This window comes from Lycorma delicatula, chromosome 1, assembly GCF_047948215.1.
Source record: "Lycorma delicatula isolate Av1 chromosome 1, ASM4794821v1, whole genome shotgun sequence".
In the NCBI taxonomy this organism is placed as follows: Eukaryota; Metazoa; Arthropoda; class Insecta; order Hemiptera; family Fulgoridae; genus Lycorma; species Lycorma delicatula.
The window spans coordinates 189,853,860-189,869,549 of record NC_134455.1 but is presented as its reverse complement, the minus strand read 5'-3'; the positions used below and the strand labels follow the sequence as shown (position 1 = coordinate 189,869,549).

The 15,690-nt window shown below is 28.3% G+C and overlaps 1 protein-coding gene across 8 annotated transcripts in view; it reads right to left on the bottom strand.

Annotated features, from left to right (window-relative positions):
* LOC142326349 (polyamine-transporting ATPase 13A3-like) overlaps nt 1-15,690 on the bottom strand; it is a 159,562-nt gene that overhangs the window by 50,371 nt on the left and 93,501 nt on the right. For 4 of the 8 annotated variants that reach the window (XM_075368802.1, XM_075368785.1, XM_075368794.1 and 1 more), the window contains exons 3-5: nt 12,936-13,021; nt 6,952-7,031; nt 1,437-1,604 (exon numbers count right to left, since the gene is read on the bottom strand). In XM_075368802.1, the coding sequence (XP_075224917.1) occupies nt 1,437-1,604; nt 6,952-7,031; nt 12,936-13,021 (334 nt within the window). The remainder of the gene's footprint in view (nt 1-1,436; nt 1,605-6,951; nt 7,032-12,935; nt 13,022-15,690) is intronic. The other 4 variants (XM_075368828.1, XM_075368810.1, XM_075368820.1 and 1 more) reach the window with 1 other exon arrangement.

Below are 15,690 nucleotides of genomic sequence, written 5' to 3'. Positions count from 1 at the left end.
AATGGTAAATGATACAATAATGACCATGCTTCTACATTTTAAGAACCTAGATGTGATTTTATATTTTACTACTTTCAGTGAATTATATCAATTTTACAAAAGGCAATAGAGCATTGATCCCATTTTCATTGTGTCTAGGGAGGCAATGGTAGCTGATGCAACATTTATTGTCAAAAATGGATAATCCAAAATTTTGTAGGAGTGAAGATGGGTATCCAGAGAGTAGAGACTCTTAAAATCAAAACCAAGTTGAAAAAAATATTCTTGAGCAGTTTTGATTCTTCATCATGAAAGTATGTTTAAAACTTTGTAGTTCACACCAACCTGTTTCAGATATTGTTAAAATTATACTCCTAAAGATTAATGAGAAGTTTAAAAACAAACCTGTGAATCCCTGGAATATCAAGGAAAAGTATAAAATACAATAAAATTAAAAAAAAAGTGTGTCTCCTTGTCCCTCATGACCACTGCTAGTCTTCTTCATTTAACAAAAATTGTATAGTAATGTAACATTGAAAATTTTTTAAAAAATGTTTGCCTCAAAAAAACTCAATGGTAGTGACTCAGAGTTATTGCCTTCTTGCTGGCCTCAAGGCACTAAAGCCCTTTCAAGTGAAATATTGAAATTAAAATATTTATAGTTTTTTTCCAAAATGTGTTCTATCATAAGATAAGTAAAAATTTATGAAATAACTAAATTTAATATATAATAAAAAAATTGAAATATCACAGAATCTATCACACTTCGAAAAAAAATCATTTACTTCCAAGGTGACTACAAGACCAAATAATAAACAATAATTTATGCCTTTTTACCACAAAAGCTGCAGAATAAGAAACTGCAACAATATTTTGAAAGGAAGTACTTTTTTTAATTTTGATAATAGGATCTCTTTTGCACTTATTTACATTCTGAATAAATAAAGTTTTTCAGAATAAAGTTATTAGATATCTAAAATAATGAACACTTAACAATTTATATATCTAAAATAATCAAAATTTATTCAGTCATTTAATGAATAACTGTAGTGCATCAATTTTATTTTGTATTTATTTAATCTAAATTAAAATACCTATTTTATTTTTATTTATTTGGTTTTATATTAATTTTTTGTGTGAACAATATTTACTGCTTCTGTGTGGTGTTGGTTACATACTTTAGAGATTACAAATTACAAGTTTTACAGATTATTAGAAACCTTAATAGAAACTGTCAAAAAATATGTTTGTTAAAGCAAGATTATGTGCAACAATGTCTGTTTAATTATGATCCATTATTTCCAATTAAAAATGATTTCATTTATAGTTCTAGAATTTCCTCCTACAGAATGTGTATCTTTATCATGCAAAATAATTTATTGTACAGCTTTTATATACAGTATAATTTATAAAAATATATAAAACAAAATAATAAGCAGAATTAAAGTAAAACTCACCACTACAAGAACTTTATCAGCATATTTTAATGGACATCTCTTATGAGAAAGGTAAAGCTTCCAGTCTGGTCGCCAATGAAGCAACAATCTAAATAAACCTAGGGTAAGTATAATTCCAACCCACATCAAAGTTGTGCTGAGTACGGATTTCTGATAACCAAACACTTCCTACAAAAAATGCAGTATACACAATCAAATTAAAATATTAAACAACTCTGTATGTAATCTAGAACAATAAAAAGTCATCTGGTATTTCAGGTAATATGATTCATATAATTAAATAGAAATCTATACATTTTGTAAAAGTTATTTTTATAAAATCTTAAGTTTAAAACTGTGATAAGGGATTTAAGAACTTGCAATTTTGTGTTGCTCAGAGTACCTTCTCAAACTTTGATTATCCTAATAATATTTTTGTTATGGAATGTCATATCATTTGAATTGCCTACAGAACTTTTCATCAGAAATAAATAGTTAGAACTGTTACACTGATCACCTGGAACTGAATTCCAAGGTGGTGGTTATGATGTGACAGAGAGGCAATGTTTCCAATATTCAGCACTATTAATTTCTCTTTCAATATTGTTAGATGTTACTGTTTAACTTTTAAAATGATTTTACCAGCTCTGGGCAACAAAAAAATAACACCAGTTATGAAAAATCATTACAGTTAGTTACTGAAAAAAATATAAATTGCTGTGAAATTTTCAAATTTTTTTATTAATCACTTACTTATTGATTAATGGTTTCAGTGACCATTAATAGAAACAATTAAATTGCTCCGGAAATACTGAAAAGATGGCTATAATAAATGAAAGTTCTTTGAGAAACTAGAGAAAGTTTATTATCAATGAGTTTGTAAAGATAGAGAAAGAAATACTTCCTTAAATAAACTTCCCTGATTAACAGTCTATATAACCCAAGCAAGCAATGATGGTAGCAAAAAGTCTTGTCACTTCAAAAGACTTTAAGTTAGTGGTGTAATTCTCTTGAAAGTTTGTGTAATCTTCAGCCAAATATTAATTGTTTTATGGGGGAAAATAAATAAAACCAGCATTTATATTGATAAATATGAGGTAAAAAGATTATATCATAAATTTAAGGAACAGGGGAAGTTGCTGATTTCAATCATTAGTTGGTGATGAAATAGAAACATCAAAGTACGTAATTTTGTAAAAAAAGGTAATTTTTAACAAAATTCATTAAATTTTAAACATTAAAAAAAAAAAAAAGGTCTTGATCCGTCCAAAATTCATGGATACAGAACGATTTTATCGCATTCCGCCGATTTGAAGTCACGAGTTCAGCTTTATCCGCATGCGACTGCCGCGAACCGCTACCCCCTCCACCACTACCGCGCGAATTTTTTTTTTTCTTCTTTTCGCTCATTTCTTCGAAGAAGTTTAAATTAGTTTTATATTAATTTTTGGTCTAAAACGTTTCACCATTTGAAAGTTCAAGTCTTAAAGAAGAAATTGTACTTGAAATGGACACGAAAAATTTCTTAAAAACCAAAATAATTACGGTTGCCTGAAGAGGCTTTTATATACAAATTTTAATATCACAGCAACGAGTTAACCAATTTCCTTGTGTAACCACTCATAAAATTTGAAATTCCAAGAACTAACTTTTAAAATAATAAAAAATAGTAAAACAAGTTATTTTTGCAATAAATATTGGCAAATATTACAAAAAACCGCCATTTTTAACGGTTTTTCGGATTTTTTTGCAGCAACTAGTAAACGAAATTCAACATTTATGGGTTTAAATTATGGGTACTGCAAATGCCCATAACTCTTATACAGTACAGCTTAGAAAGTTTACCTTAGCCTACAAAATTGTAAAACCGATTCTCACCACCTTTGAACAACCGCCATTTTGTCCAGCTGGAGAAAATTTTTCCCACTCATATAAACAAGTTATACTTAATCTAATCTACAACCTAATGAGGTTGTAGATTAGGTTATGGATTGGGATATTAGAGAAGTAAATGTACTTCTCTAATATCCCCATAAACTTTACTAATTTTTTAGCCAAAAATTCCCTATTAACTGCACTAAAAGTAAATAATCTTACCTTTAATGTTTATTAGTAAGTAATAGTGAGGTAGCCAAAGAAATTAAAAGAAAGTCAGTAGAGTACACTTAATTCAACAATAGCAAAGAATACTTCAAGCAAAGCAATGTAGAGAAACATGATTTTAAACTTCATGAGAGGATAATAAGAAGTGTTTCAAGGATTTTTTCTTACGGAAGATATTCTCTTTTGTTATAAAAATAATAAAAACAGGATTTAGATAAATTTTAAATACAAGTAGTTTGATATTCAGTTCACTGACTAAACTTAGGTAAGGTATTGTACAGTTAAGTGTTCTATAGAACCAGTCATAGTAGAAATATGAAATTTAACCAAATTAAAAAAATAAATAAATTACAAGGTGTCATAGTTGAAAAAAAGTAGTAGCTGAAATTTAATTTATTCTTATACACCATCTCCTGGGATAAAGTATTAAATATAACGTTAGTCAAAAGTTATATTTAAACCTAAACCTTACCTTAAAAACTTCCTAACTTATAATTGGTCTGGAATACTAATTCATCAATTACGTAAAACCATTTTTTAATTAAAAAACTGCTTTAGCCATTTTATTTCATTTTTCTCTCAACAGGATTTTTTTTTCACTAAAATCATATGGTAACTTCTTCATGAACTTTGGTCCTATAAAAATAAGTTGTTCTATGGACTTCCATTTTCCTACTTTGCTACATTTCATATGAAGTGATTATAACGGTCTAAATTTCTATTAAAATCTGTCTACACCTGATTATAGTGGTGTAAAATGTAACGTTAAATACATAATATAACAATCCCTATTTTTATACAAGAGGAAAAAATGTAAAAGAATCTAATTGTCCAGCTAAATGCTCTACAAAGGAGTATTCATTACATAATTTATTTATCATATTTATTTAATGGAGAAAGACCCAAAATAAGTGCATTGATCAAGTCTTCATGGATTTCAAGTCAGGATATATCGTGTTATAGAGGAGGGCTTTCAAGTGTTCTTAACATAATTTATCACATCTTAGAAATATGTGAATTTAATTTACATGTGCTAAATGTGTTAACTTTGCAAGAATTTTTACTACAGCTTTCACCACTTTATGAATTTCATCGTGGAAATTCTCTCACCAGTTCAACTCAAATAATTCTTGAAAAACAAAAAGAGAAATTACTAAAAAAACTGATGAATGAAAATTAAGAAGAGAATACAGTTTACGATAAAATAAATAGATAAACAATAGAAAATAGAAAATAAATAAAGTTTTTTCATTTAAAAAAAAAAAAAAATGTTCAAGAGTGTTTCCTTGGGCAAAAGAAATAATTAAGATTGATATATATATATATATATATGCTATGCTAAAAATAATCCAATCAAAACTGCTTTCAAGTCAATTCAAGAAAATACAATATCCAACCAATTAATAGGAAATATTTCCAATTTTAATGTTTGGGTGTAAAACATAATTTACCATAAAAAAGGTGGTGAACTATCTGCAACTGGCATATTTCCAGAAGTACCATCCTAGAAATTTATGTATGACAATGAAGTTAAGATTACAAGGTGCAGATCTGTGCATAATGTTGGCACTTATTATGGTTAGTGATCTTAGTCAATACACTTGAAAAAAATACATAATGAGGAACTATGCCTTTCAATAATATTCATTTGAATATGCCTTTCAATATTCCAAAAACCAAATAGCTATTTGTTTATAAAAAATAAGAAAGAAGGTGGAATGGTTTGCTATTCTGCAGGGAATTTTCAAATGTAAAATAGTTTTGTAAATATTGATTCACTGTGCAAGGAAATTAAGATTAAAGAAATTTTATTGAGAATATGCAGAAGTTAGATATCATTCACAAAGCTTTGTTTAAAGTTATCTCTTTTTAAGAAAAATAAATTTTCCCAAAGCAAACTAAAAAAGGGATTATTAAAATTACAAAATTTTATTTTCTAAAATCTGAAGCTTTTAATTTTGTTTATAAATTGTTATCAGTAATTAAAATTTTACAACTAAACATGCATATATTTAAAATAGTCAAATAAATAACTATAGCCAAAAAAATAAATTTTACAGAAGCTTATAAAATTTTGGAGTATTTACAATAAGAATTTTAAGTAGGCTGCCAAACAGTTATTTGAGGAGTTCTAAAAATCATCATATTTGTGATACAAAATGTAATGATTTTTTTTTTAAAGAAAAATTCAGGCCATTTTAGTAGTCCACAATAATTCCTTGCAATACCAAGATAAATCTGAGAATAAAATTAAAAATCTGAGACTCTGGAAATCTGGAACATATGAAATTTTAACAAAAAAGGATAATGAATATAACACTGTTGAAAAATGTTGTTGAGATGGATAGAGACAGTTATGATGTTAAGAGTTAAGATATGAATTAAATCCATGTTGGGGCAATAGAAAAGGTTGGTTGTCGGTATTACACTTTATACCATTTATGATATTAAAATATAAGATGATGATTATACCCTGGAAAGAGTGAAGGAACTAATTGGTTCTGCCTTGTCCTCACATCTGTTTGAGAATTTCTTGTCCCCTACTGATCTTGTACTGGGTAAAAAAATATTCTTTTTAAATTTTTGTTTAACATGAATTTATTTGAAAATAATTCTTGTTTTACTCCTGCAGTAATAAAAAAAAAAAAAATGATTGAAAACCCTATGGTTCGAATAACTGTGCTAAACTGTACCTTTCATTATTCAGAACTTATGCCACTGGATCATTAATATCTTTAAATAGAGTCCTTGTTAGTCTGATCAATATATGTTTTATTTGCACTTAATTTATAACACATTTAGATACATTGTTTCTTATTTAAATATTATATCATTAGTAAATTATCTCACATTGTTCAGTTTAAAATGGTGAACATATAAAATATTAATTTTAAAAAAATATTATATAATTCATGTATTTATACTTAGTTTAATATTTAAGTTACATCTTTTAGTGATTGATTTAGACTAACAATACAATTAGAAAGAAAAAATATATCATAAAAAACCAGCTGTTGAGCTCATCAAATAGAATAACAAATTTATATGCTTTACATAAGTAAGAAGAAAGAGTATGATAGTTTATTTACCATTAATAAGGAGGACATGAAACACCTGTACTATATGTTCTCTGTCTCTTTGTAAAGTGACTATGAATTTTTAGTTATTTCCTTGTGCATTTTAAGAAGTACTCAGTAGTGATAGACAAACTGACTGGAATCAACAATAAGGTTCCATCTGAAATTATGAAACCTGTCAGTTATTGAAAATTTATTTTCTCCCTTGGACGTTTGTAGGAATCCCTGTGTCCTGATAGTTACTGACTAAATTTCTAGCACATCATTAAATCTATATTTAATAGTTAACTAGGAAAAATAACGGTGAACAAATAACAAAGCCATATTCAAATACTTTTAATTTATTTTCTACGAACCATTTCATCTTCTTCGCCCAAATTGATAAAGTTGCACTCTTCATGGCTCCAGTTGCAGTTACTTTTCTTCTTGCTGTCATCTGAAACACCATTACCTTCTTTTAAAACTAGTTACAATCTATTGTATTAATAAATAAGAGAATAAATTAATAATTTTTGAATACATTAAATAAATGAAAATGACCAAGTGGTGTAAATCACCAGTGATTTACAGTAAGTCAGAGGATATTGGCATTACTGTAAATCACATACCGTTTTCACAGAATATACAGTAAATCACTGATTTACTGTAAGCTAGAGAATACTGGCATTACTGTAAATCAGGAATATGAATAAATATATTAAATCATTTATATTTATCGGTTGAACAGTGATAAAAATCTAATTTACTGACTGTCAGATTTCTCCCAAAGCTGCTTATTAGTTGCACAGAAGACTAATTAATTCTGGTTGAAATAGTATGTTTGTAGGAATCCCTGTGTCCTGATGGTTACTGACTAAATTTCTAGCACATAATTAAATCTATATTTAATAGTTAACTAGGACAAATAACTTTATTTAATATAAATTATAAATTTATAATAAATAAACACTTATTTATTATAAATTTATAATTCCAGTCCCATTCCAGCATTCAGTTTCATTTATTTGTTAATTCCATTTTTTTGCGAGTTCAATTCACGAAGAAGTATATAAGTAAACATGAGAAACCTTTGAAGACTGTTAATGGTTTCAAAGCCACGATAGTGGTTTGACAAGGAAATATAATCTTCCAAGGTTCTGAATTTATCCTACCGAAAATGGTATTTTAATGATCATAATCACCGACATGATGATAGATACGTTGATCATTACGCTCATTCTAACAACCAACATATTCTAATTTAGATTAAAGAATTATTTCCATTTTCAATTCTGATTCCAAGTCAAAAAAGGCAATTGATATTTCCAAGAAACCAATAAAGTTAAACTGATATGGTAGGTATGGAGTTAGCTGTTCAGTCAGTCCAAGGTGTCACTTATGTTAAAAATATTAGCTGATGTACAGTATATTATGTATACAATGTGCTAGATGTGAAGGTTGTGATGTAATGTGCTCCTAAAATTTAACATTGAGCCACAATGGTATAAACCTGGTTTTACTGAATAACAAATCATCAGGGATGGTAATTTTTGTATAGAAAGGAATTTGAGAGAATTGTGCTCTTCATAATTTATCATGATGAAGCCTTACCTACTGATGTAAGCAATTTACCTAACTTTTTAGAGTTCAAATTTTCATTCCACTTATCTGGATAGTGGTAACTTTTAAGAGCTTGGTGTACTTGAACAGCTGGTCAAATCTCTAGTTCAGAAATGTGAAACGCAAGAATTTTTAATTTCTCCTGAACAAGTTGTCACCGACTCTAAATAGGTATTTGAGGTGTGGAAACTGGGTTATTATAGCTTGAAACTACGGCAATTGGTTGCACGTTCAATTTATGTCAGATATGGTTTCAAAGATTCAGAAATTGAGACTACATACTCAATACACCGACAGCAGTGCTAAAATAAAAAAATAGCTTAGTCTAATGTCTGAACTTTCCTTCTAGTTTCTGGATAATAGTGTTTTCTGCTTCATTTTGAATTTTCTTTCTATAATGGCCAACGATGAGGAGGTGTTACATTTTGAAGATATCTTCTCAAAAATTATATTTTTGATATCTCCTTATTTCCTCCGTTTCATGGGCTTCCAATATTATTACATTCCTTAGAAGTATTAATGCTTCCAAAGCGTGTCAATTGACTTAAATAATATGAAAAAAAACCAGAAAGTAATACTCTCACAAGATAGATAAAATCAGTGCAATTGTTTCTACGTATAAGTCCAACGAAATAAAATCACTTGACTTCTAAAATATATACAACAGTTCAGTTTTTAAAGTCTATGAATATATGCATTAATACTATCAACGTAGCTGCATTCAAACAATGATTTCCCAAGAACTTTTCTCCCTTCTTCTGCTTCTTCCTCATCAAAGTTACTATCAGATGTTAACATCAGAAAACACAAATCCTGCAAATATCAATGTAGTGAACATCAGTGTGGTGATAAATTAAATAAATTCATATGTTAACTTAATATTAAACTCATTGAAATACTACTTTAATAGCCATGTTTATTTAGAATTTAAATAATTATCTTTGCAAGGCAGTCACAATGCAATTTATTATCAGAAAATAAATGATGGTGTTATTTTATTTCTTAACAAACTTAAATTTAACATATCCCTTTTTTTATAATTAATTCACCTCATAAACTTAGTCATGTACGAGGGAATATGGAATGGAAATTTTATATAGTGTGAAAAATATCATGCCAGATCTGGATTCAAAGAGGGGCACATAAACGGAATCTCTTTCAACCCATACAAGAAAAAACATAGGCAATGGGATACCTTGGTGGCCAATGGAGAAATGTCAATTTAGCAAACCCGTTACAGCCAAACCAACGTTGAAAGTCACGGTTAAAGAAATGATTAAACTTAAGGATGCCAGTGCTATGGTACTACATCTTGCTGGAAAACGAATTAATCATAATCTGCTTGTAATTGATGGAAAAGACAGTTATGCAACATTTTTAGATATGAAATTCCCATAATACTGTTTTGCATTAAAAAAATACGGATCGTACACCTTTTCTCGAGGAACAGCGCAAGAAGACGTTGACTTTTGTAGAGTCTTACTGATGCTCGATTGCTGTATGTGGTGGATCTGATTACTATATCCTTACGTTGTGGTAGTTTACCTTTTCGTTTAGATGAAACGTGCCCCGTTAACGAACACTAAGCGTGAAAAGTATCTTTTCTTCCTGCTTGTCGAGGAAGAATTCAGAAAATTGTACACGTCGTTGTTTGTCGGTTTGAGTATTGGTTTGGGCTTGAATCAGTTGAATCCTGATAGTTTGAGTTACAAACGTAATCGCAAAATACGCCAGACAGTTATATGAGGAACGCCTAGATATCGGCTGGCACGACGAGTGGACTTTCCTGGACTATATACAAAACTCTGTCTGAGCGTTCAACGTCTTCGTCCGACGCAAGGGGACAACCTGAGGATTTCTCTTCTTAAAAACATCCTGTTTTTTAAAACCGTTGGTGCCAACGTTGTATGCTCTGAGCAGTAGGAGGTGCAGTGCCGTGATACTGTCGACGAAAATTACGCGGTACGGCTATCACAAATTCACAATTGTTGAAGCAGAATACTTTGTTTTGCGGGTCGCTATTTTGATGGAGATAGAAGGTAGCACTACAGGTTACCAAATGAAACTCTTGAATTTCCTCTATTATATATTACAAAGTTCATTTGTTAGCGATGAACCGTTAAGGAGTTAAAGCCTTTTGAAATCGGATGAATCATTTTTATGCAATCTGTATTTTTCAGTAGTATAAGAAAAAAATACTCATCGATCAGTATTAAAAAGTTTCGCTAATCTTAAAAAAAAGAAGTAAAACGAATGTCATAGATTCTGGAATAATGAAAATAGTTTTTGTTCATATTCAAACTAAACCAACAAAATTTATTTTTATAACAGGTCAAAAATATAGGCAGAAATTAGTAGAAGCTGCTATAACAGCAGGTAGTCCAAAGAAAAAGGGAAATTGAGCTCTTTTAATAAAAAAAGTAAATAAAATAAAATAGAAACAGAATAAAACAAAAAAATATAACACCCCCCCCCCCCAAAAAAAAAATATACATACTTTCAATTTTTGTTTTCTTTTATGTCTACTTGTAGACTACGTCTATAATTGCTGCTTATAAGCCAAAATAGTGGTTTTTTGAGAAGTGTATTTTTATAAATGTTTGAGCTTGTATAATTAAATTATTTTTGGAAGAATTTCACACATAGAATAGAAGAGTTTTATAACGTTAATTCACAAACAGGACGTAAACTTGATTATACAAATTTAACAGAATTTTTTGATTAAATCTGTGATGTAATTTTTTGATGTAATAATCTCGATGGTTTCAGCAATTACCGGTAATTGTTTTCTGTGTGATTTAGAGGCATAAGAGGTTATAAAGTGGGTAATCTGGTATACATCAGACTGCAGATACTACTCGTTTAAAAATTTAACTCTAGAAATTTCTCGGGTGAAATTTATTGCATATCCATTAAATTTTTAATTTAAAGAATCTTGGGTCTGATATTATTTTATTTCAAAATTCATTATACGTAGAAATATTACATTATTAAATATCGTTAATTTAAAAAATTAAATTCAATACAATTATGGATATAAAGATATAACAAATGCAAATTACAAAAGAAAAAATTATCGTTTTTTAAATGCTCGGAAATGTGCTGTTAAGATATTTTGGAGTTATTACGTACGCCTTATTGTCAATAATATAAAAGTTGTCTATCCTCTGAAGTATTATCTGAAAGGTAATTACCGGAGGCTATACAGGAAAAGAGAGAGAGAGCATAAAAGTGGTCTGTATCAAGAGTATTCACAGAGATAAAATGATGCGACTTGCGTCAAATTATATTAGGAGAAAAACGAAGTTAGTGAACGAACTTTTAATTTTTCAGAGAATCATTCTTAGAAAGTTGTGAAAAGTTTCAGTTCATCGCAATTTTCTCGTAATATTATTCTATTCATAAATTTTACCCTGCAGCAACGCTAAAATGTATTTTCCGTAAAAACAAAATTCTTAACAAATCTCGGCTGCAACTATTTTGGTTATCGAGATTCTTAAAAACTGCAATTCATTACAAGAAATTACTACGAGTTTATTAAGGAAATAGATGGTATAACGATAACACAATTTTCTATTCCAAGTTATTTCATTAACGACCTGAACTAAAAATGTAATAAAGTATCAGTTTATGTGCTCCTATTTATTAAAAAGATGAAAAAAGAGTATTTCAACTACATTCAAAAGTGATGGTGAATTTCCGGCTTCCAAATCATAGAGATATTCCCTATCTTTTGTTGACAGGAAGTTATTTATTTGAACACTGACTATTTCACTTCTATTGTAGTTTATTATTTTTATCATTTAATTATTTTAAAACATTTAAAATTTTATCTTTCGTAGAATACTTTTCTTCTTGCTGCAGAACAAAAATTCATCGCTTCAATGGATGATCATTATTTATTAACGTATTATTCCAACGAACAATCAATGAAATTTAATTACGATGTGTAAATGTATTTTGAGATACATGTATCTCAAAAATGAAACTCACAATCAGACAAATTTTCTAGAACACCGACCACCATAGCGGAGTGGTAATGTCGCAGCCTTTCATATAGATGTCCAGATTCGAATTTCTGTCGAGCATGGCGGCATTTTTAAAAAAATGACCACTTCATATTTCCACGTACAAGATTTAAGCTTATGTAGCGGTAATTAAACAAATAGCGTGACAAAGTATATTTTTCCTAGAGTTTATGTACACCCGAATATCCTTTGAAACCTTTCTAATTAAATACTACAATAGAGTAACAAAAGATGCTAAATTAAATCAAATTTCCTTGGATTGAAATCAATAAAGGCTAAAGAGATGAAATTATACGGATAGAATTAAATTCGGCGATCGGAATTCATGCAATGGATTTAATGAAAAATATTCAATTAAAAATATACTAACTTTCTAGAATAATATAAATAGGATTCCAGATGATCCTTTCAAAGTTATTGAGTAATTCCTTCTTCATTGCAATACCACCGATGAAGGAATTGGACGTACGTCCGAATATATCATCTAAAAGTGTGATTCTAAGAAAAGGAGTAATATTGAAATTTTCATGTTTTACTTCGAATAAAACAAAGTTAGTAGTTCAACAGTAAATCTTTTCAAAGAAATTAATTTTTATTTTTTAACTAATGCATAATAGCTGTTTTAATTTATAGTTTAATCAAACGATTATTAAAGAGTAAATTTCTTTTTTTCAACCATTTAAAAAATAATACAACACCTTTTTCATTCCTACCTGTACTTTTAGTTGGAACTTTGTTTTCGCAAGGCTTGGAAGATATCCGAATCCAGTTGATTTGTCTTTTAAACTGCCACAGAATCCTTTAAAATAAATATTTTATTATGTGAAATTCTAGACAGAAGTATTAATTCAGTTATTGTAATTGTTTGTCTCATAAACTACCTAATATTTAAAAAGAAAAGAATAAAAATAAATAAGCATTAACCTTTTTCTTTATTTTCCGTTTATGTCACGAACTCTGTGTTTAATAAAATTTTTATTGTACGCTAATTTTATTTAGAAAAACATTTTAAAAAACGCGTTTTTAACGCTGAGATTAGTTAAAAACTCTAAACCGATACAGAAATTTTAAGTGATATCTCACTAAAGAGCTGAAGTTTCAAACTCTTTTACTTTTACGGAATGGAAAAGCTTGCGTCTCCATCGCCGTTATTTTATTTTCTTCAGCCATTAATCGACCCAAACGGTCGATAGAGCGAACAGTTTGATACTTCTCCTGACGTAATAGGGAAGAAGTAACTAATGAAGACTTAATAGAAAAGTAACTAAATGAAAACATCTGTTAAAAAGAAAAACTGAATATCAAAAAATAGAATCGGTTATGGCAAAATGTTTAAAAATTTTGTGTTAATATATTTAGTAGTACTCATATTTCAAAAATGATTTTAAGTATGTTGTAAGTGCTGTGAATTATGAACAATTACCTCGACAGTATTTTTATGGTATTCCGTTTTTATGTTTTTTACAGATCTTATTTTTCTAGCTATTCTTTACCAGCGAAAGGGAATTTGACGTGAAAATATCGTAATTTTTCTGCTTCCTAGATCTTTGAAATGCCGGTCACGGATTTCGTTGTGATATAACTCTTGTTAATAATTCAAAACTGTTTTTAATTAACCTTGAAGCCTACCAGGTATTTGTTTTTAACAATACAGTGTACAATAAATAATTTAAAGTAAGTTCTCCAAATAAAGAATTCAAATCACGAACACGAATATTTTATTAAAATAAACTAAAATATATCAACTTCCCGTTAGCGTTGTCGTAAGAATTTAAAATTTAGTATTATTACGTAGAATGAAAGGTACTTTTACGTTTCAATAAAATTTAGTTTTAGAGCTCATGTTGAAAAAAAAAGAAAGGAAATATAAAAAAAAATATTAATTGAGATTCCAAACAATATACTTAAAAGAAATAATCGTCAAATTTGTAAGTGTCAACCAAATTACGAAACCCACTACTAATATCTTAACAAAAAACACAATAAATTAATCACAATGAACAAAAAAATAAATAATAATAAATACGATTAAGAAATCATACCCTGATTAAGTAATAAATCAGGGTATGATTTCATACTTTAATTTCCCATTTCCGGTTTTTGAGGACTAACTTATCTATATTACTTGTCGAATAAACAACTTATGTTTTTCTAAAGAAACGTTATTAAAAAAGATTTATTGTCAAATTCTTGAAAATATACGTATAAAGATAAGGGAATAGCTTATTAACAAGAAAAGTGTTTTAATCAAGTTGTGTTGGAAAAGAACACTCCCCTGGATCGTGCTTATGCTTCACGTGGATCCGGCCTGGAGGAGAAGGTGAAAAAAAAGGAATATAATAAAAATAAAATACTGGAAGATTAGTAGCCTACATTTCCGAGAGAAGTAACAAATTATTTACATCATCTAATGATTCAGTAATCATCTCATAAGGATATAGAAAATCTTTACGTGCAGACTCTTTTATTTATTTTATTTTTTGAAAAAATTGTTCTTTTTATTTAAGAAACAAAATCAAAAAAAAAAAAGGAAACGAACGAAAAATGGCAAAAGTAAAATCAATCAGTTCAAATTTTTAAATACTTAACTGATTCTTGTAAATTATTATACAAAAAAAAAATTATTTTTATTATTAAAGTATTTATTATTAAAAATTAAATTGTAGTTTAATTTTTTAACTATTTTTTCAATTTGACAAGGAGTATCAAAACCAAAAAATTTCTGATCTAAAAAATACACCCTTTTTTAATGTGACATTTCGTTCAATTCCTCTGAACCAATTAATTTATTTTTCTTTCTTCGTGGTTTACTAAAATTTTACTTTTCTTGATTTACATAACAAAAAAATTCCAGCATAATACATTAATTATCTTTTAATATACATGTTAAAGGAATAGATGTGTATAAATAAATAAATAACTATTATAAAATAAAATTAAAAATTATTTAAAATATAAAAGATTGAAACTATGTCGTATTAATTCTATAAATCGGTAAGTTAATTTCTTTGTTACTTTTTAAATAGCTTGCAGTAGTTAATTTTTCCTGTTTTACAGCTTTGTCGGTGATCTTGGGAGGTTTCTTGGTGAGATTTATTTAATATCAAATAGCCGTAAAGGAAAAGTTAGGAACCTTTCATTGCAATAATTTTGTATCCTTGTTTCTTTTATATAATTATTTTATAGGTTATTTCACGCTTCAGCTTTAAATAATTTCAACGCCTTCTCTATTCTACTGAGTATTTTATAAACGCTAGTTGGTCGGTATAGTTCTGTTTCAGTGGGAAGGACGGGTAATTTTCCAGCACGGATTGGTAGTGCTTCATAATTCGTAATATTTTAAAGGATGTAAGTTATAATTTAATAACATAGGTATTGTAAAATAATCTGTTTAATTTACTTGCTTATTATTGATTTTTTAATATTTACTTTAAATTAAAAGAAAAGAACTTTGTATAATTTTATTGT